This window comes from Struthio camelus, chromosome 7, assembly GCF_040807025.1.
Source record: "Struthio camelus isolate bStrCam1 chromosome 7, bStrCam1.hap1, whole genome shotgun sequence".
Classification (NCBI taxonomy): domain Eukaryota; kingdom Metazoa; phylum Chordata; class Aves; order Struthioniformes; family Struthionidae; genus Struthio; species Struthio camelus.
Window position 1 is genome coordinate 35473410 of NC_090948.1, and position 23165 is coordinate 35496574.

Below are 23165 nucleotides of genomic sequence, written 5' to 3' on the forward strand. Positions count from 1 at the left end.
AATTGAAAAAAAGCCTGGACAAAGTAGGTGCTGGTTAGTTTAAAGAAATGTACCCCAAATGTTTTAGTAATAGAGGAATAATGAATGAGAATGAAAGCAAGGAAAAGCTGTCCACCCACCCAAAGGGACAGCAGAAAGCATGGTTATTGTCCGTATAGGTCATTACGCAATCCATGTCCCCTAAAATATATTCCCAATCTGGCCATCTAATTTAAGAAGCTCTATGCAAAATCTACATTAAAATTAGATATTGCAATTTTATCTGCTCTTCCGATGTGTTTACACTGTAATTCTGTGTTATAAATCGTAAAGGACAGGGCTCGAAGGGACCTCAAGCTGACTTTTAGTCACTGACCTGGTTCAGTATGGCCCAAGCTTTTCGGTGGTGGTTACGGAGCATCTGTCCTGGCCGTTCCCCCGTGACCTGAGCCAGTGCTCCTGCCTCGCCGGAGGCACAGGAGGAGACGTGTGGCTCTTCCAGCTTCGCTGCTGCCCAAGCAGCTGTCCCCCGTCTCCCCAGACGCCGGCTAGCAGCTCCGGCTGAGCAGCCACAGCTTCACATGCGTTTCTGCTCGGTGGTGGTTCAAGCTGCTCCTCAAATGTTAGAGCACTTCTTACCAAGGTAATTTCTTAAGGACTTCACTATACTCGCTATTAGGAACGGTTTTCTGTAAAATGGTGGGGGGAAAGGCTGACAGTGAATAAAGTGCCCGAAAGTGGCATCCGACATGTTTTTCCCCTTAGTGCGTTTTGTAGATTATGTTTGATGCAAGGACACTCAAGTATTGGTCCAGGATATTGGGGTCATTCCCCCACGGTCTCAGGCAAGCAAACAAGGCAGTGTAAGAGCAGAAATAAAGTCTATCCTTGGCTCAGGCTTCCTGTCCTGTTTCTGAACCATTACAAATCAAAATGCATGTGCTCGTGACGCACAGACTAATAGAAAACCACAAATAGCAACATGAAAGAGCTTTGTTACTGTCTAAAAAAAAATAAGCCAAAGCACCCTCAGTTATTTTGGACCTTTTTCTTAGCTTCGCCTCGTGATAAAGGCCTCATGCATCAAAACTCATGTCTACTCGGAGACAACTTTTCATCCACCGATTTCTTCTTGTGGGCTAGGGCAGCGTTTTCAGGCCAAGCAGTGAATTCTTGCCAGAAATGCAGCCCAAGGTAGGCTTAAGCTTTCATGGCTTGTCTGTTCCTATTCTTCACAAGTTGCTTGAGACTGAAACAAAAATGCTGACCACCCAACTTGAATAGTTCTGGGATTGGTGTGCCTTTAAAAAATAACATTAAGAGCACTTCATACAAACCACAGAGTTCAGTAACTGTGCTGCGGTTTTGTTTTGTTTTGTTTTTTTCCTTTTTAACCACAATGTATAAAATCTTTTGACCTCACAACTCTTTACCAGGATCTGGCTTCGTCACTCGAATTTTCTTGTGTTATGTGAAAAAAATAGCAGAACACAGACAATATGAACACAGGGCTCAAAACGCTGACAGGTAACTTCACCTCTAAGTCATTTCTTCAGGTCTGCTCAAGGTCAGCAGGTTGTCCAGGCTCGGGAGCTTATGCAAAACGTGGTGGCCAGGCTGAGCCGCTCCGCACAGTTCTTCTGTAAAGCACGTGCAGGAGCGGTGCTTAGAAAAACCTTGTGTTAGCTGGGTTTCAATTTGCCTTTGTATGGGAGGGTGGATTACATACCAGCAGGGAGAGTGGAGCCTGCAGAGTGTGCCAGGCCACGCAGAGGGGCATTTCCACGCGGGAAGGGGTAGACTGCTGGTGCCAAGGGAAGCGCGTATGTAACGGTAGCTGAATGGTCCTGTTAAGGCTGTAGAGCATGTTAAACAATTTTCAAACTCTTCAGGATAAGAGATGTTATATATGTGTAATAGGCTGGCGTGGAAAAATTCAAATCTGTGCTTACTGTGTAGGTCTAATTCTTCCCCCTTAGTGCCAACCAAGTCTCTTTGACTGCAGCAGGAGCAGGGCAAGACGCTTTATTTTTGAGGAAGGTATTTCTTTGTGGTATATAGTGCTTGAGGAAAAACACTGCTTTGACCTGCACTTTTTGTAGTAAGGACTAATGTATGGGCTTACCTTTATTCATTTGCTCTGAAAATATTTTTGCTTGACCTTAGCAAGGCACAGTAGCTCAAACCTCACAAGCGCTCAGAGGGTTGCTGCCTTTGTCCTGGTTTCCTCCTGGGCATGGACCTGGATGTGGCAATTCCCTTTGGACCTGCAAACTGTGGCTGTCCTTAGGCAGCAGCGGGATGCTTTCAGCTCCAGCTTTTCCTTTCCCTTTCTTATCTATAGGTATTGTGCGTCCTTTTGTCCCTATCCTGTCACTACAGCCATGCAAAGCTCAGGTCGCTTTTAACATTTGAATGCTTTCCTCAAACAGCCGGCTTTTGTTTTCTCTCTTGATTCCATTAACTGGTACAGTAAAGTTTATCAAGCTGTCCATAGCAGTCGCGAAAGGTTTTTCTGGCTCTGTTGGTGGTGTTCCTTTTGGCTGGAAGGTCTGTGAAGTTGCCTCTCGGAGGGGCTCCCGCCACGCGGGATGGATGCTTTGCCGCCACCGTTCTCCCACGCTCTCCTCTCCTCTCCTCGGGAACTCTTCCGCGCTGAACTTCTGAACCGCTGAAGCAAACCAAATCTTGTGAGCGCAACAAAATGGAAATCAGCATTTGGGCTGCGTAAAGGAAGCGTTCCAGCTTTAGTGCAGTTGCCCGGGGAAGCAACAGAGAAACACATTGTCCTGGATGGGTGAAAAATAAGGGCCTGTAAAAGGAGCCTATTCTCTCAAGTTTCTAAGTCTTTTCTTGTGCCGCCCTTTAGGCTTGATGGCTTATGTACGATGAAAGACTTTGGGAGGTTTGACTGTGATTTATGAAGTCCATGCAATATTTGTTAATACGTTTTCCTGGCAGGGAGCTTGATAGCGACACTGGGGCAGAGACGCTGAGGTAGGACGCGTCCGAGTGACTGGCAGCGTGCTGCAGGCCTGGGAGGTCTGCTGATTGGGTGGAGTGGAGGATGGAGTCAGGGTAAAAAAAGGAAAAATAGGTTTTCTGTCAAACCTGTAAATAGTAATTGAAGAAACATACTGATCTGTTGCTGTTGAAACAACTTTTTAAAAATATCACAATAAATTTAACTGCACTTTAGTGTATGTTTCAGGTTTATCCCCTCCCTAAAATGAGCTTAGAAGGACAATATTGGCCCTCAGATGCCTTCAGGCATGCTGTGTTGCTAGAGTCAAAATTCAATAGGAAATTGTAGTCAAAGCTACGTGCGCTGTCATACCAAGTTGTGTATCTGAGCAAAGAATCCTTATTAATTGAGTTTTGATGGATTCCTCTTCCAGTAAGCAAAAATCTTGTTGCATTTTAAGTCTGTCTTCTTCAGAACAACGTCCTCAAGCTGGAGAGGGTAGCACTGGTTTAAGTGGGCTCGTCTAACAGAGCTTCCTCTTTCACTCGAAGGAACGATGCTTTCAAGGTTGGTTACACGACAGCATTACGTTGCTCACGCAGGGCTGTTGTTTTGATTCGCATAGCAAAAGTAAAGCCAGTGTTTTGTGACTCCAGTTCCAGCATTGCTAGCATACAGGACATGTGCAATGGTGTGGTTAATCCCCTGGAAAAGAATAATTATTGGCAGGCGATGACACTTCCGTACTGGAAAATCATTCTGGCGATCACCAATATTAACTTGTTTTTCACATTCACATTTTCCTTTCTTCCAAGTGGAAATAAGTCTGAATGATATTTCTGTGCTTCAGCTTGGAGTACGAAAGCTCAAAGGTGTTCAAAGCCTCTCGCGTATGTTAGAGGTACTATAGCTGTAGCTTTGTTCTTGATCCTTAGCACTGTTGATTAATCCTCTTAAGGATAATATAAGGCGTATGATTTATACAAGCTTTGTCCTTCCACACCCAGATGGGTAGAGTGAGGTGCCTGTCCTCCTGCACTGACTGTAGAGGGAGCCTAGATGACTGTTAGACTAAGTCTCCAACGTATAAGTGACTGTACGTGGCTAGTGAGATGAATCCTACCTGCAGTAAAACCTCACTCATGTCAGATATGACGACTTCTTTTTTTTTTTTTTAAGGAAAAAAAAAGAAAAAATATATCATCCTAAGGCATATTAGGCAAGGCATCTACGGCAGAGAGAACGTGGCCTACTGTTTTTTCACCAGCTTTTTGTTGGTTTGAACTCGTTATTAACTCCACAGGATGAATTAGCTTTTAATTTTAAATTATTTTTAAAAATCTGGAATCATCACACCATGTTTCAACCCAGTAAGCACTCACGTCACAAAACTAATGAAAGCAAGGACGTTCAGATTTAAGGGTATTTTTGCAAGGCGTTAACTTACCTCATTATATTCAAGCAGAGATTTCTACAGTGGTACAAAGTTGAAGATGACATAAAATAAATGTGTTCTACACAAATATTTTATTCTTTGTTGCCTAATCATCTTCCTGGAATTACTCGCTTCTTGAATGATGTTTGGTCCTGCAGATCAGCCGCAGGCAAAACAGAAAATGTGCGCTAAAATTTGACACGCAAAATCGATAAATCATGTGTCCCTTTAACTATAATGAAAGTAAAGATTCGTATTGATCTACATCAACTCCGATTAGGGTCGTGTGGTATTCTCTTTTGAAAAACGCAGAAGAGCTGCTGATGACTGAATTTTAGGCATCAGATATTGCTTAGACGGCTCCCATTGCAGTCAGGCAGGGGACCTGAAATAAGTAGGCACCAGTAGGACTTCACCAGCTTCTATAAAATGGTGCCTATTGAAAGCTGAGGTTTTACAGTAGGTATTCTGCAGCTCATGTGTTCATTGCGCTTGTCTCTCTTAAGGAAAGAACTATAAAACACAGAAGCGAATCCCACCTCTCTGAGTCGATAAAATATTGGCATACTTTGCAGTTTGTTTAAGGTTTTGATTTAAGGAAAACATGTTAAGGACACAGAAATCTGACCTATGCTGCTAACCTGTTCTCAGGAGAAAGAAAGCTCCTCATTCCAAAATAACATCTATCTCCACTTTCTTGTGACCCTCAGATTTTAAAATAAGGTATGTAAATGCTTTCCACACTCACACGCTCCCATTTGCTGAAACGTGCGGCTCTGCCCATGTGGGTGGGCATGTGGGTGCCAGCGGTACCCGTCCTCTGCAGCGTCCCTGCAGTCCTCCCCACGCAGCTTAGCAGGTGCAACTAAGGCAGCCTGCTCTAGCTCAAAAGCTTCTCAAGTCCAGGACTTCTCTACAGGCAGATAAAATTCAAACTCCTCTCTGTCTTTCTTTGCAGCATGTTAATTCATATTTCTTTTCTGCTGGTGACTTTGGCTTGAACATGAAATACAGCTATTTCGGCTAAGGTGGGAACACTTTATCATCAACATTTGTTGATAGCACAGTTTTGTTGTCTCCTTGATTGTAGGTTTCTACTTCGTTATCTTCTCAGGGCTTGTGAAAAATGAGGACTATGGAACAGCAGAAGCTGGTTGTCAGACTTCAGGGCACCTAGCATATCACCTGCATGAACAGGGTCTCTGGAGCTGGAGATTAGACAGCTGGAGGTGTGGGGGAAAGTACAAATTCTCTCTGCAGGTTTGGAGAGCGTGCTCGATAGGGAAATTCTGCTTTTTGCTGTATCCCAAACAGTCTGCAAAAGCCCAGATGGGTTCTCTTCTCAAAATGGTTATCTTGCATTTAAGGCAAGGATAGGGACTACTTTCAAAGAATAAGGAGATGCCTGGTGAGAAAAGGGAAGGGGGAGATAGTGGTTGACCAGCATTTTTCGCCCCCTTCGTTTGCTGTTTTCTGTAAAGTGACTAATTCTCCTCCAATGAACCTCATGTATGGAAGTGAGTGCTGCTCTGCATGTTACGACTATGTGAGGTAGCAAGGTACAGCACTACAGGCAGGACCATAATGTAGCCTCCCAGGGCATCCCGTCAGCTACTTCACTGTTGCCTTTTCTTGGGGATGCCAGGGCTCTTCAAAAATAGGAGGCTCTGCCTCATGCCCCACCCCAAACTTCGCCAAACTTCTTTTAAGACTCGCTTCCCTCTGCAAAGGATGAGGAATAAGTCTGAAAGACGAGACTTGTGGGTAACGTCAGGTGAACAGCAAAGTGGGTCTGGCCATAAGGGCAGAAACTCTCGCGCTCCTTTTCTTGAGAAGGAAAAAGCCACTGAAGCAAGTATCTCACTTGGGCATATGCTCAGGCAATATTACCTGGCTCTGAAGAAGATTAAAAGTACTGCTTTCCTTTGGTATAGGATAAAGTTACGACCGTAAGTTTAGTCTTTCCCTACTTCACCCATGCGTTTTTCCTCAGGACTTTATCTCACTCCTTCTCTTGCTGTAAATTTAGAGAGATGGGCAAATTATTATCACATGTAGCATCCTCACCACCAAGACTTAGACTTTATCTTAGTCCTGGTCTGTCTACACAGCCAAAACCTTGCTGTTATAATCACTAGGCAGTACCACAGCTCTGTGCAAAGCGAGTGCTGCTTTGGGCTCTCTGTGGTGCCACCACTGCCTGTTGTTCGTGTCACTTCCAGTGGGAGCTCTAACTTTGTGTTATATGTTATCAAGGGATATCAGGTCCTTTTTTACACCCAAAAGCTTTTCACAAGTTAAATTTGTAGATTCTTCAAAATGGAAGCACGGGGCTTGTTTCCATGCCCAGGCAAGGCTGCTTTCTTGACACAACGCAGGATTATTGCTATACGTTTGTAAGGACGGAAACCACATACGGAGATATTTTATTGGGTTTTTCAGACCGTGAAATGGAGGAACAGGCGTCAAAGTGAGATATTGGTGGCTAGCGCTCCCGCATGACGTTTTTATGGAGAAACACTTCTGGATTTGCTCTAGGAGTAGAGTGGGTGGGCAGAGGTCTCCTCCGTCCCTGAGTGCAGCTGGGAAATGCTGTACTGCTCAAGTTTCCTGTTTGCAGCATCTTCAGATTTTCTCATTATCCTCTAAGAAATGTGGGCAAATCAACTATTCAAAGTTGTATGTGAGGAACAGTACGTCTCCTTTCCCTTGAGAGGGAATTTTGTGTGCCATACCTCCCAACTGCAGGTACTAGAAAATACACGCTTTGGATTTGTAGCCCATTATTTGTGTTTATTAAATTTGAATTCTTTTTCACACTGATTAAGAAATACTGACTGCCCACAAAAGACTAGGAATGCATATGGATCGCTTATCCAAGCTTAAACCTTGTATGCAATTAAAAACTTCCTGCAATCTTAGCTGGGCTTTGAAATTCAAATAGATTAAGTGAAAAGCTCCTTAAGGAGATTGCAACTAGCTAGATACTTTGTTGTAGGTAAATTGTATGTATGTGCTTACATACAGACATATATAGTGTGATAGCGTACTTTGTTATAAGGTGGATTTAGAGAAGTCCCAGTTCTAAACTGGCAGAAAGTTACACGGGACCTCCCAGCTGCAAATCTCTGTAAATATCTATAAGATCTCTGTAATAGCTTTGTTCTTCATATATCACAAATATTGAATATTAGTTTAAATGCATATGGGGGGCTACGTTTCATATAATCCTATGTGCAATAGCCTTCAGGGTAGCACATCAGCGTTAAGAGGCCAGTTAAACTAAAGTTCAATAGGAACTGGGCATCTAGCTCTTCTAGACCCCTTGGAAAATCCCCACTCACGTGTGAGGAATGAGATATCTGTAAAATAGATTTGGAGCAACTTGTAATAAACATCTGAAAGTGAAGCAGTTCTAAGGCCCTTCCTGTCCCAACTCTCCCCTTTCATTCAGCCCTAAACACTCATCCTCAGCTCTGTGGGGCGAGAAGACACTGTGTTTTAAAAAAGCCATCACGTTTTAATATATAGGAAAGCTTTTCCTGGCCCAGGATTGCAGCTGACCTCTCTTGGGCTTTGAGGCAGGGTTAGTTTTCAAGAAAAGCTCTGTATTTAAATGTAGAGAGAGAGCTGGAAATGCCAGCTCTCTGAGGCTGTTCACTGGTGTAACAGTTCAGAATAAGTCTCTAGACAGAATGGTTACTGACTGGAGAGTAGAAAAGGTAATTAAAGGTGTTTAATAGGTACATTTATCAAACAGCTGTGTGGCTTATCACATAGCTCTACAGTATATCACTGCCAGGCATTCCTGGGTGTATGTAAAAATATGCATGTTAGCCCTGGCTTTTTTCCACTAGAATATATCTCGTGGGAACAATGAAATTCTGAAGAAGTCAAAGATCAAAGCTGAATGTTATTTCCAAAATAACAATGATACCCCGAATGCTGTCATGGAAACCTGCCTTACAGTGACCTTAGTGTAATCAGCAATCATCCCCTGCCAAAGTGTTGCTGCAGAAGTGTTAACTTGTGTTACCACACCAACTATATAGTCTGTAAATTCACAGTAAAACCACAGATCTTCTACCCGTGATAACTGTTTCATGGATAAATAGCTCAGTTTGCTTTTCATGTCTGAATACCTGGCTACACGTTGTGAAATTATATGGTATCTGACGGACTTTGTTTTCTTAAGAAAACTGGAATTTCCAGTGTCCTCTGTAGCCCATATCGATATCAAAGGCTATTATGATTTCATGAACTTTTCTTAGCTTAATCCTGGGTTAGGATACGACTTCTACTAGATCTTGTCCCAGCAAAATCAACAGCCTTTCCTTGCTACTCACAGGTGTCTCTGTTTACACTGGATGAAATCCTTTCGGTTATTAGTTAGATTTCCTGAAGTCATATATCCTTTGCTGGGCCATAAATATAAAGAGACATGGTACCGTATTTCCAGACAGCGTGTCAAGCAACGGTTTCAAGTCTTATCAAGTATGAAATACAGATGGACTGAACTATTGCAAAGATAAAACATGACAGTGAGATTTAAATGGATTGCAAGGGGTGGAAGTAGCAGAGTTTCTTTATTGGTATGGAACATGAGATGAAATTTTCAAATTAGATGAAAGTTGGCAAAATCTTTGTATTGTGCTGGATTCATTTCGAAGCCAAACGCCCTTGAGAAAGTCCAGGTTCTTGAATGAGAGGTCCCAAAGCTATTCAGAAGAATAAGCTATGAGAATGTAGGTATCGGCTTATTCCAGACTTGATGAACGTTTAAGTGAAAGGGACACGTGTTCAGGCATGTGTCAACAGCATGGTTTTAGTGGCATCTTCAATTTTCATGTGGAATAGAAAGGCTGAATCCAGGCATTTGGAATTCATTATGGAGAGGAAAGAGGGAAGTCATCGATCTTTTCTTACTTTGGATTCAGAATGTTCCCAGTAGCTGATTTCTACAATATGTAAGTGAAATGTTTTCTTATGCCTTTTGGTGCAGGTGGTGGAGTGCTTAAAGGGGATCTGTGAATATTTAAGCAGATTCCACTACCCAGAATGTATGTTTCAAAAAAAAAAAAAAACTCAAAATTTGCATGATAGAAATACAGTGATTCATAAGCCTCAGTTATCATTAAAAAAAAAAGACATGTCAGAAGAAAGATGAAAATGGATAGAAACGTGCTTCTCTATGCTGATACGGGCACTAGAGTTAGCCTCTGCACCCTTTCTAGGAATTATATCCTCTTCTGAAGCATTCCTAGGAAATGCTGCAAGTCATGGTAACGTAAAACCCTATTAAGATTGTGTAGGTCTACCTGTGAATAAAATGCCAAGAGAATGTCTCAAATATGTCTTTTCTCATGCTGCATGTTCACAGTCCAGGGTTCAAAACGAAGACATTTAAATGGTACAATTGGTTGTAGGACTTTCCTAGGTCTCACTGCACTGAAAATAAAATTACAGGAAAAGAAATAGATGCGTTACGCACAAATGACGATCTGATAAGATCCTAACCCAAATATATAGCTGTCAGTAGCTAGTTCTCTGCAAGATGGGCTCCAAAAGAAAAAAAGGACAAGAGTAGGAGAAAAAAATGAGCTTGGAAAATCTCACATAGCTCAATGGCGCTTGGAGCACTGTATGTTAACAACTGTGCTCTGAAAAAGGTAGTTACCACACCACTGAAGGGATGGGGGGGAGGAGGCAGGCAGGGAAAGATGGCATCTCTACACTGCAGAGTAGGGAGGAGCACCCCAAAGTCACTCTGGCTTAACCTGACACGGGATTTGTGGCTCTGCTTTCTCCCCTGTCTACCAGATCTGTTCTTCAGATCAGCTAGGCTTTATGGCAGGGATGTTAGGGTGTAAGTTCCTCTTGTGTTTCTACACAAGTTGGACCAAGTAAATCTTGAGAGGCAAAAAAAAAAAAAAAAAGTCTTAATTTACTTTCAGGTTGACTAGGCACATCTGCTGTGTTCCTGCTCTGCGCTTCCATCTTTCCCAAGCAAAAAAGCACTGTCAATTATGCAGCTTGAAGGATTCTCTGTACTGACTGACCACTGACCCCAATTCTCAGCTTCTGTTTTAGCTCTGTTGTGATAGTTACAACAAAATAAAAAATGTCTAGGGTAAGAGTTATGAGTTTTCCCTGCTAGATGCTGAGAGGCTTTCCTCCTCGTTGCATCAGCAGGATACTCGTTCTACCTGGCTCCAGCTGCGCAGGAATCGTATGCGGAAAGAAAGTCTCCTTCTCGGATCTCTTCCCCCCTCCCCCTTCAAGTAAATCTTGCTGACTGAAAGTTGCTGACTTTCTATTTAATGTTACAGTTGTTCAAAAGCTCCAGTAATTTTTGGAAGAGGTCATCTGCCTTCTGCTTTCATTTCCTCCCTTTTAATAGGAAACTCTTTGTCCCCGCTCTGCGAGTGAGGGAAAGTACACTTCATTAAGCTTGCGATTGTTTAGAGCTCCGAAGTGTGGACTGCTTAGCAAACACTCCACAATAGTTCTCACAATGGAGGGCTTTAAATCAATGGGTTTAAAACTATTCTTACCGTTTCTAGTGCTTTTTATACAGTCTAAACATGCTGCGTACACTATTCTTTGACTCTGCTGTGTTCCTGGAGGGGAATGAATCAGAATATTCTGAATGCCTTATGTAACGTATTTAGAGAACTTTTTTGTTTGTATCTTTGTCTAAATTTCTCGGACGGAATTAATTAATGGCAAAGTATAAAGGCCAACTTTGAGATCCTAGCTGACTTATACACTAGAGCTCAATTTGTATTCTACATCAAGGAAATGTTTGGATTTGAAAGAAGGACACCATTATCAAAAAGATTTCTGTAGATGGCTCTGTTCTTCAGAGTGCCGTCTCTGTACCACAGGAGTGCGGTTTTAACATTTGGGTAATTCAAAAGGAAATTGATTTTTTGATCTGAGTACATATTTAATTCCATATTAAAAATTAAATGCAGAGCAGGAAACAGTAACTGTTTTGGGATAGGGAAAAAAATCATAAAGGTTGAATTTGTTTAAAACAACATTAATTTGAGAGGCCATGCAGACAGAATACGGTCTGTAGCCTCTACTTTTATGGATGCGTAGAAATCAAAATAGGTAACAGCTTTTACGAAAGAGAAAGATTGTTTTTCTTCACATCCATATTTGTACTGCAATTTTGTAAGTATATTCTTTTGCACAGGACTGTAGTAATAAGTGGAGAGCAGATTCTCAGTGGGTATAAATTTGTCTAGTTTCATTGAAGACAATGGAATAATTCACGTCAGCTTGCTAATCTCATCTTCAGGGGTTAGGCCAGCTGATCACTGCAACAATTGGGAAGTCGGATGGGAGAATCCTGCCGTTTGCCCTTGTAGAGAAGGGGGTATTCGTGAAATACTAAGTTCTGTCTTAGAGGCAGCTAAAGCAGTATCTTCGAGCATGCTGTGTAGCATATACGCTTCATCCCTCTGCCCGCTCTGCTGTGGGTCGGGCAAGGGAGAACAGAACGGAGGTCCTGCTTGTACATCCACGTTGTCCTGGGTTTCAGAACGCGTGAGGCGTCCTACACCAGGACGGGCTCTCCTTGTAAGCAGAGCAATTCTAACAGAGAGAAAACAGAGGGAAAGAACAACCAGATTTTTGGTAAATATAGCGCTCCTGCTAAAGCTACTGGAATTTCTTATGAGGATGCTATAGGAGCCACGCTAACTCCTGCTCTGTACGTGGTGTTCCCATGATGGGGAACTTTGACATTGAGTATTCCCGGTGTTACAGCTGTAGGAGGAAGAAGGCTGAACAAGGAAGACCAGAGGGTTTCGAGTCTATCATTTAAGTTCAGGAAGTACAGGGGAATTCTTTCCAGTTTAGAGATCTCAGAGCTTGGAGAGGACCAACCTCACTGATTTTTCTTCTGATCCTGGTCTAGTAGTGTTCTAGTGCCTTACAGTTTGTGTGGTGGCTCAGATGAATGCAAAGTGAGCAGACTGCACTGGTGACTCATACGCTGCCTAGCACCACCAGGCGCGTTGCAGGTGGATGAAAGACCTTGTCTTTATGCTTTCCTTCCTGTCAAAGAGAGCTTAGACGCCAGGGAGTAGAGCGCTGATATCATTTTTTCTAGTTTTGAATATTCGCAGCATAGAGAGAGGATAATAGTAGTCTATTGGTCAAGATGTCCTTTTCTGGTTTAAAAATAATTCTTCTCCTCACAATGGCAGCTGGCTTTTTCTTCTCCAACACTGTTTATTTTCTGCCTCATTTATTTATCTCTGTGGCAAAACAACGTGGCCCCACGAACTGCTAAACATCATCCAGTCTGTGATTTTAGAAGCAGTGGAGCATCAAAGACAATCTTGGTAGCGTCAAGGTCCGGGTGAGAATATTTATCCCAGTCGCGTAATATTTCTTTGTACTGTTTCACTGATACCGGCAAACTTCCATATTCCTACAAGAAATAGGGATAAGGATACGGACAATAGCCGGTGTACAGAGTAGCCCAGCTTGCTGTGGCCTATTTACCACTGGCTGCTTGTGGATCTCCTCCAGAGCTGTCGAGAAGGCTCTGGACAAGCCCCTGTTTATGCGGCTGCGGTACAATGGGAGCAGTGGCACAGAAAGGCTACTGGGCTCCTGCCAAAGGGCCCCACAAAGGCAGCCAGATCATCCCTCTGCAACGCAAAGGCGATGGCAGCGGCAATAGGGGAAGCCTGGTTGCTCAGCCACCTCCTCCTCCTCCTCCTCCTCTCCTCTGCTCACCCTCCCGTCAGGCACTGGGGAGCATCCGTAGCGAGGCGGGGGGGTCACCAGGAACAGCGGGTGCAAGGGGATGTGGGGACGCAGAGCGCCTTCAGGGTGCAGACCTCAGGCCTGCGTGCCTTTGAGAAGGGATCGGTGGCATCCCAGGCCCTCTACTGCCCCTCCACTTCAGGTGTCTCCGGTGTTTGGCTGTTGGCCACGGTGGGCAGAACTGTTCCTGGCGTTAGGCCCCAACACCAGTTGCAGGAAAACCTCCCTTCTGTGTGCCGGAGCGAGGGAGCTGGAGGAGGAGCAGCAGGAAGGCAGCGCCGAGCCCGCTGCGAGGGAAGGGCCCAGGGAGAAGTCACCATCCCCAGGGTGAGCGGAGGCGGCTCCTCCAGCCGGGATCCAGCGGTCACCCTGTGCACGAGGTACGGGGACCCAGGGCAGGAGCCTTGGAAAGAGGGAGGAAAGCAAAGTGAGGCTGGAGTTAAAAAAAAGAGCTGAGGAACTAGGAGAGGAAGGTGGTGAAGAGAGCAGAGGAAGCAAAGTTCAGGCGCTTGGAAGAACGTGACTCTCAATCTGCAGGGAAAATGTGAGGCAGTGAGAGGCTCAGTTATGCAGCCGGTAGGGAATAGTGATGCAGTGGGGAGTAGGAGGGAAATTCTGCAGAATTAACGGCTCGATGTGATGCCTGCACATGCAGTGACTGAGGGATTGGAGCGAGAACGCCCACTGTGGACAGGCAAATCTGTTTTCTTTCAGTTTTTGCTCTGCTGACACAAGAACGTTTGTCTAGATCCCACGTCTCCAGGGTTTAACAACATAAAATTGCGCCCTTCTACATCGCCAAGCTTCTTCTAAGCTGTGAAGCTGGAAAACTACCTAAAACCAACTTTCAAACTCCAAAGTTTTCCTTGTTTGAAATCAAGGACAAAGGGATTGTCTGCATCTCAGTCCATTGGATTTCCCCTCTGTTCAGAGAGTTATGGCTGCTCCCATGAAATGAATACATGTTACTGACTTTGAGGAGCAGGTAGTACATGTATGTAATCTAACAGATGGTGTCGTTTTCTGGAGGGAAGGTTAGACCTGCTCTTTAGCATATGATAAAGCTCAAATATGATTTCTCCTCTTGGACTTGAATGCCTTTGGATCCCAGATGCTCAAGGATAAAGGTTTTCTTGTTTGTTTGTTGCTTGTTTTCTGAGTAGGGTTTTGTTTATTTATATATGTGCAGAATGATCTATTCTGCTGTGTGTGTTATCAGACTATTTTGGCCCATAGTTCGGGAAATTGGTGCTTTTACTCTACAGCTGAAGTGTTTCTGTTTTCAGTCTCCTTAGGATTGTAAAACCCACAGGAATGGTGGTACACTGCAAAATGAAAAGTAAATAGTACTTGGTTTTATTAATGTCTCAAAACACCTCCACACTTCTGTGTGTCGAGTCTAGGCGTATAACCTTCCCTTTCCATGAATCTCATGTGGGTCAGCATGCTGGGATTTACAGACTTTTTTTTTAATTTAAATTCTTATTGGAAAGCTAGATATGTAGGGTATTAAGTTCCAGCTGTCGTTATTTTGACACAAGATTTACTGTTTGAGCAAATTTGTTCAAATTGTACTGGGTATGTCATGGCAGAGTACTTTTTATATGAAATGCTATTTTGCAATATTTCCCTATTTATATTGCTCCTAAAATTTGTTTTGATTCTTGGAATATATGGTGGAGACAGCTGGCCAATATGGCCACGTCTTAAGCCTTATCCTGTCATTTGTGCCTTTGTCAAATGTACAAAACCTACAGAAAGATAGATAAGATAGGATCTTCATCCACAGAGTAGCTACAAGCCAGATTTAACTCACAATGTAGTATCTGCTCAAAAAGAGAAATCGGAGCTGGGAATAGTAGACAGGACCTATAGCAGCATGCCCCAGCCATGCCTTCGCGCTGCTGGGGCTCGGCTCTGTCCTTGGGACACCGCAAACACCCTGGGAGAGGACCAGTGTTACCCCTCGCCCCGCTGTGGGTGGCCTGGCCCCGAGCTCTTCGCTCCTCTGGGGCGCCGTGCTGCCTCCACGCTTGCAGCAGAGACTTGCACCCATACCCTCCCTGGGCTGTGTTGACAGCCTGTTAGTAAAATACTGCCGCTCCGACGCGGTCTGCTGATTGTGCGCTTTCCAGAGCAATATTCCATGACTTTGGTTTGCAGAAGGTGGGATTTTGAGTTCTGGGTTTTGGAGGCGGGGGGGAATGTTGCGGTTTGGTATTTTTCTACAGATATAAATTTCAAGCTTTTAGGGTTAAGGGATAGGGTGGAGAAATTATTTTCCTTCTTTATGCTCCTGACAATAACTATGAATGTAAATAGCCACATTATTGAGGTTTATTGAAAATATCTTATTAGGGAATGTGCAAGTCATTAACTTTTCAGTAAGAAAATATAAATGGCCCTTCTTGATATTTGCATGGGAAACTATAAAACTTAATTTCCTATGAATATAAATGCATTTTTGTGGGTGATAATAGCATAAGCACTTTAATGAATCATTTTGTTTTGAAATACTGCAGGCATATTTACAGATAAATACTCCACCACCTTACATCCCCAAATGCTTTCTGAGAAGACAGTGTCTGATTTAGCGAATGTAAGAATAAAAACAAGGGTGATGTTAGGTGAGTAGAATGGTAGTAAGCATCCACACTTTAGAAGATAGTTTTGGGGAGTGGAGAGGTACCGTTGCTACTGAATGGAAATTTTTCTTCACCTCACTAGCCAGCTAGTTTTACTATTGGCTTGGTTAGAGTATTTTCATTGCATTTGTTTTAGAATTTCTCAGGGTTAACTATGCGTACTCTGTGGTTCATGTACATGCTAGCAGCAAGATATTAATGAGGCATGCATAAAGAAATAAAAATAAGGAATTGATTAATTCAGGATATTTTCATATGTCCTGAAAGTAAGTATCAATTTATATGGTCTTCCTAAATCTAATGCGATCATTTTCAGTGAAGCGGTTTCAAAGACTAAGCAAGGGTTACATGTTCTGAGTTTGCTCTAGTTCTCCGTAAGTCGCCATTTGTTACTTCTGCAAATGAATCTTTTCTGAAGCTTCACAAACACAATTTCTTGAAAAATGGCAGTGTTGTTGGCTCTTAAAAATAGTGTTGTTTCACTTGTTGATGTCATGATAAGTGTTTATTATAGAGAGCTTCCCACTGAGGGAGCATCCACAGCGTAAGCATAGCACATGGGGCTCTGGGAGTTGTTCAGAATTAATAGTTAAGCAGCGATGAATCTCTCCTCCTACAGCGAGGATTAGTAGGGGAGGACTGAGGCACAGAAAGGAGGCCCTTTGAAGAAGGTAAAGAAGGAAACGTAGGCACAGTCAGCACAGAGACAAATGCCATGGCAGAACAGAAACAGAGCACGACTAGAAGATAGAAACCTAATGCCAGAGGATTTTTTTCCCTGTAGAATAATTTAGCGAATCTTTGCGTCCGAGTTGTAAGAGATCCACAAGAGGAAGTCTCCTGGGAAGACATAGTTGTAGAAACACGCCTTACTGAGGTCCAGTGCCGTTTTTACCTAGAATAGTCTTTGTTGTTTAACTCAAATAGTTATGAAACGTATCAAAGTTAACATGAAACTGGGATGATTCCCTACTACTAACACAATCATTTTAATGTCCTTCTTATTTCCAGTAAAGACATTGGAAGAAACTTAAGTGCTCCTTTTCTATGGATGCACATATATATAGCAGGTAGAAACCAAACCTCATGTTAATAAAACATTGCCACATGCACTTGAGGGCAGCAGGCCCACAGGCTTGAGCAGCAGGCCTTAAGGCTTGAGTCAGCTGAGAAAAAGTGCTACCTACGGTGAGCATTACCCCATTTTGGTGTGTATAATTAAAGGCGTGAATTTGTTTTTACTATTATTTCACTATTTCAATATGTGTTAGATTTCAAGAAAGCAATTTGACATATGCAATATTTAAACACCCATGAAGGCCTGCTGACATTTGCTGGGATTATACATGAAATCCTGCCGTGGATGCAGAGAATACTAAGCTTGATTCTCCAAAAGGCTAGTCATGTGTTCACATATGAAAAGAGATTTATTGAGTGCAATGTTAACAGCTACCATATTGCTGTACTCCCACAGCAACGCAAACGTTGGCAAAAGCTACTGTGCCAGCTGCCCACTTACACACTCTAGTGGCACCTTTGCTATTCCTCACATCCACAAATTGCCATTCTCATCCAATTAATGCTCAAATGCTGTTCCCCCCCCCCCCGCCTCGCTTATTTAACAGAATGTATCCATTAGAAAAGAAAAGATGAAGGTAGCTTCACAGTAGTCTGTCAAACCATAAAGCTGCAAAGTTAAGACTTTTTCAATGTCAGAAAACACCCTGGAGTGGTCTGTGGGAACATTATGAAAGACAGGAAAGGATTAGCATAAACAGTGAGGGGATTAAACCTGACTTAAAACAAGCTCTTGTATTCAGTACGTAGAGCAGACATCTATACCTATAGCTGTCATGGAACAAAACTCTTCTTGCAGTTACACTGATCCTACTTCTGATCCTGCCCAAGGAGTGGGTTTTTGCGATGGTGGGTGGACGAAACACTGTTTAGCTCAGTCCAGGAACGCAGAATGACAACAGACTCCCCGTGGTGTGGTGTTTCTCTGTACAAGATACGGTGACTTAGATAATCGGCATTCGTATCCAAACTGCACGCATAGGTTTTGCTCTTTTGCCCACAGACTGAGCTCCTCCAGACCATGATGGTATGTATGTTCACCGTTAGCAAAAGCATGGGAGCTGCGTTCCCCTCTTAAGTACAGAGAAATGGAGAAGGTGACAATCATTAAGGATGGCTTTTCATCTGTAGAAGTATTTCTCTCAGACCTAAAATAGTCTCTGCCTGCTGACCTCCAAAATGTGCTGCAGGGGCATTTATTTATGGGATCTGCTGACAAAGCAGGTTTTGAGCATCTTAAAAGGGGAGTTGGGAAGTTTCGTGTTGTACTTTATGAGAAGGCTTGCAAAGGCTTGGATTAGCGTTCCTTTTTATTTTTAAATATGTTTACATGATTTTATTAATGAACATAATCTCCATCTTAGGGGATGTCATAAGAAATAGTCCACTTTTCCGTTATACTGTATGCCTTACCTGGCAAACACATGCAGGGGCTATATAGAAATATTTGTATTATATATGTCATGTTAAGTGAATGAATTAAAAAGAATTAATACAGACAGCTCAGCACAAGAGGGTTGGGAGGGGGAGAATGAAAACCAGGACTTCAGTGTAGAAGGAAAAGCAAAATTTTTTAAAAGCAGAGAAAAACTGTTACTTCAGAATTCTCATAAGCAGTATTAGTGACTCTTAAAATAATAATGTCTGCTGGGACACGTATAGAGGAGCACTAAGAAAGACCAGCTATCCAGTGACTGCCAAATGATACTGCTCAGCAGCCACTTGCCTCCAACACAAATAGCTCAGCTACATTTAAGTATTCGGACTGGAGGCAATCAATCACATATGAACCAGAGCAGTCATAAATAAGGTCTCCCATTCATATACATTCAGTTATTTTTGCAGCTAAGCTATATTTGTGTCCAAAAGAAATATTTGGATAACTAAATGTCTCCCTGTTAGAAGAAAGTGAAGAAAAAAAAAACCCCAAAGTGCAAATTGTCAGCATAGCTCAAGAAATAGCTGAGATGCAGAACTGGGTGCCTGGACACATTTCTTCCTCAGAACCAAAGCATTACCACGCCGTGCAACCTTTCTAAAGACATTGGAGCCTTAGGCTTAAGTACCTAAATGTCACAGTGAATAAAGAGATCTAGACAGCCAACTTATTGCTCATGATGGAAGACAATGCAGGAAGTGGAAGGAATAAGAGCACTATAGGAATATTCTAAAAATGTACAGATAGTTGAAGGGAAATTGTTCATAGAAGAGATGCCCATGAGCAGAAAGGTAGCCGTATATAGCACCAGTGAGAGAGACGGACAGATTCACTCCATCCTCTGCTTCCTTCCTGGGCAGAGGACAGCAAAGTAGAGACTTGTAATGCTAATGCGTGCGCTAAACGAGAGCACACAAACGGTAGAACCGCCGAGTTCGTTACGGCTAACGTAATCAGCCACTATGGTAACATATCTAGTCACATTTGGTAATTTGGTAGTAAATAGGTGAAATTCTCATTTTATATATTCTTATCTGACTGAATTTAGTCAGGTTATCAATATCTCATTTACTACTTTTCCCCTTGTGAAATAAGAACATATAGTAAATCTTCCCTTTTTTGTGCATGGAGGGAGGCTTCCTTTCCCTCTTTTTGGCCACTTTCTCCTTCTTAGATTTCATACCTGCTCTGTAGGGCTTAAGAGAAGACAGGTACAAGTTTTTGTATGGATTTCTTCTGCCTTTGATATTTCATTGTAAATGTAGCCAATATTGGGAGCTTTAACTTTTTTTTTTTTCCCTTGAGTTTGGCCTTAACTTTATCACCAAGGAAATGCAAACCTACCATTGTTTTGTATTTTAAGGACAAATTACTGTGAACAGAAAGAAAAATTGACAAGTTCGTAATAAAGTACACGTTTAGGCCATGAAACACATTTTAATGTTAACTAATTTCAGAATTACAGCTTTTTGAGTAGAAGAAGCAGACCTGAGCCCTTTAATTTATTGCTTAGTGTAGTGACAAGGCCTAATTTGCTTCTGTCGTTATGAATCTAGTCTTTTCCTTTGAATTATTCCAAATCATTCACTGAATAATTTGCATAACGAGTTCAGTTTCTGTGCGAGTCTCATCCCTGGCAAATTTGTTCACAGGAATGTATACGAAGGGCAAACATAGAAGGAACTCTGAACACAGCTGAACTGAATTCCTACCAAAGTTTGAGCAAATATTGATTTTTTTTTTTTAAAGTATTTTCTCAGCTCTCTTAAGACCTCATTTAAATCTCTTCTAAAATCAGTGAAAAAACTCCTAGGAGCCGTCACTTCCTGAGTTCTGTAAATCTATGAGCCTTCCACCCCTCTTGCACAAAAGTAATGACAGAAGCGCTGCCCTGCTGATTTTGATGTGGTTTCTGTCTGTATGAAACTTACTGAAGTCTTCTCACATCACCACAAACAGCCCCTGCTCATGAACCTTTTTAATCTCTGGGATGTACAGGTCTTGCATACGTTGGCTTTTTTGCCAACTTACCTGCGCACCATCTTCCCAAAGCTTGAAGTTATGATACATGATATAGCAAAGCAGGACAAAGAAAGATCAGAGAGTAATAAATATGAACTAAAAGGAGAAAAGAGCCTCTCCCCGTTTTCCATCCATTCTGCCATTCTTGCGTCTTCTTTCTCCTTATCTTTTATTTCATGTTCTCCTCTCCCTGCCATGAAGATTTTAAACATTATAAAGTCGTTCCATTTGCTTTTCCATACTATGAGCATGAGTTATAAGGAGTGAACAATAAAGAATAAATGCAGCACTCTTGCTTTGTAGAAAACCTGTTTACAGCAGGAGCTGCTGATGCAGCACATAAGGAGACTGTAGGCCGAGTAGCACGGCACAGCTTCATAAATCAGCATGCAAAAAAATGTCTGGTGGTGTATGTCATCAGGGGATATAGCTGGTCGGGAGAGACTATGCTCATTTTCTTCCAACTGAGTCCACCCCAGAAACAACCCATTTGCAATCTCTAGACTCCAGTTTTTGGAGATTTTTGTTTGGTTTTGGTTTGGTTTTACTTAGGATTAAAACTTACTTGCTTAGTTTCTTGCCACTTTGTACGCTGAACGTCAGGTTAGCTAAATACCTGGTAGTGGGTTATCATACAGGATTCTGTGGCCAGGTGCAAGTTTTTATAAGTTTCTTGTATATATCTAAAGGGGGGTGAATTTTATTTCTGTCGGCCTTTTATTAGCTTTGGATGCTCAGAAAAGATGTTCAATAAGGCAGTACCCTTGACTGCATTGAGGGCTCGCTCCATCGCTGCCTTGGTGTTCAGATTCTGCACTTTACATGTGTTCTCTCTTGGTTCTTACGTAATGAGGTTATCTAAGAGAAGACGACTGTGATTTACAAAACCATTTACCGTATTAAACAGCAGCTACCATCAGTGGATCTTTATTAGCTGCCTGGAGCAAAAAGGAGACATGTGGCTGTACATTTGGAAACCGGTCGTTTTACAGTGCTCATCGATGCTTGCTGCCAGTCATGGGCACATGTCAGCACACGTCATTATGCAGCACTGAAAATAGAATCAAGCTTGACCTGGACAGTCCTGAAACGGTGTCTGAGTGATGTAAGCGCGTGCAGTCGTTCCCTCCACCAGCCTCCTGCTGCTCAGGGATCCCGCGGACCCAGAGCCATGCCAACCAGCAAGCGAGGAGCGCGAGGAGGGGGCACTCAGACTGAGTAGGCATTTCAAGCTGAAGTCCTTGTACCCCCAACAGTCGTGCTTTCTTGGTGTGCCTGTGATTTGTCCTCACGGAGAGAAGCGTGGTCCGTATCTGGCTGCTGAGCAGAGCCCTGCATCCCTGCTGTGTATTCTCTGAAAATGGGAACGAAGGTTACCCTTACCACTTGTTGTCCTTCCTTTTTCTCTTTCCCTCAGAAACCCCTGATAAGCAAAGGGAGCCAGCAAGAGAAAAGCCCTTTGGGGTGGAGAAATGCAGAGGAGGAAGCAGCATCTGAACACAAGGGGCTCCTGTGCCTCGCTCCCAGCCTGTGAAAGCTCGGCATCGAGAGGTGGCCTCACGACTCTGACAGCACTGCTGTCACTGCTGGGTTGTGTGGAAGGGAACAACCTGCCGTAGCCTTACATTCATAAGTTTGTCCAAATCTGACTTCCTCTGCTTAGCTCCCATAAGAAGAAAAAGAGTACAGAGAGTTGTTTCCTCACCTCTTCCTTCCCCTGCACTTGCACCTCGCCTTCCCCTCTTATTTGAGAAGTGCTGGCAAGCACAGCGTTACAGCCCGCTGCATGCAGTCCCTTGGCATCAGAAACCGTCAGCTGCTTCCCTGCTCCCGTTTGCTTGTCGGTATGTGGCAGAGGGCATGGCAGAAAGGGAACTAATTCTGTACTTATGAACTGAAGTATAGCGAGTGTTGTGCATCCATAGCACTTTTGCATTGCTCCAGCCCAGCCTGACAGCATTTGCCTGCTCTTTAGTTTACAAGTATAACATTACAAGTGATTTGCACTTGTAATGTGCAAACCCCTCCAATATCTAGCAGGACAGAAAGATGCGATTTAAAGCTGTAAGAAATGTATTCCTTAGTCTTTTTGGAAGGGCAAAGCCAGTGCATGTGTGATAGTGCTATCTTTGAAATACAAGCGTACTTTGTAAGGGCTACTAATACTCCTGATAGTAATGACAGGAGAAAATATTTTTTTTCTTTTTTTTTTTTCCTGCTTTCTTCTCCTCCTTTACAGTCTCTAAAAGGGTGTATGCAGAACAGCTTTCCATCTGTTTGTCCCTTTTCCCAAACTGCCCTGCAAGGAGGAGACTACAGCAATAATCTTTTGGTAACAGGAATGTTGGAGTGAATCAGGGTTTATTATGGGCTGAAAAGCAAAACATGCTGCTGTGTTTCACCTGTGCAGGAAGTGATCTTTTTATTTAAAGGCAGTTGTGGCAGCAGTAGAAGTGTTTGTGACTGTGGTTTTTGTTTTTTGCTTTTTCGACCATTCTCCTTCTCCCCTTTTACTAGTTCTCCTTGAAGTTGTGGCAGGAGATCAGGGAAGCTTAAGAGCTTAAGTGACTTCTTAGCGTATCATCATTTCAAGATGAATAAGCGTTCATGAAGACAGCCTGAGGGAAGGGAATTGATGTAATATTTGAATGCCCTGACTTTATAATTCATAGGAAACTCTTGGCAGGAGCGTGCCCAGTGCTGACAACTTTGCCTTAGGGTTCAGATGCCGTGATAATACTCCCTGGCTAGTCCAGGAGGAGGAAAAGGAGAAAACAACTTAAAGCAATGAAAGAAGATATTTGTGATCATTGT

General features: G+C 42.9%; 1 protein-coding gene across 7 annotated transcripts in view; it reads left to right on the forward strand.

Moving 5' to 3' along the window:
- Window positions 1-23165, forward strand: part of PHYHIPL (phytanoyl-CoA 2-hydroxylase interacting protein like) — a 97343-nt gene that overhangs the window by 26102 nt on the left and 48076 nt on the right. For 2 of the 7 annotated variants that reach the window (XM_009676583.2, XM_068950729.1), the window contains exon 1: window positions 13187-13496. The exons of 1 other annotated variant lie outside the window; for it this stretch is intronic. In XM_009676583.2, the coding sequence (XP_009674878.2) occupies window positions 13210-13496 (287 nt within the window). In that variant the 5' untranslated portion in view covers window positions 13187-13209. Of the gene's footprint in view, window positions 1-13186; window positions 13550-14146; window positions 14164-14265; window positions 14297-15300; window positions 15336-23165 lie in introns of those variants that run through there. 4 more of the 7 variants (XM_009676743.2, XM_068950733.1, XM_068950736.1 and 1 more) reach the window with 4 other exon arrangements.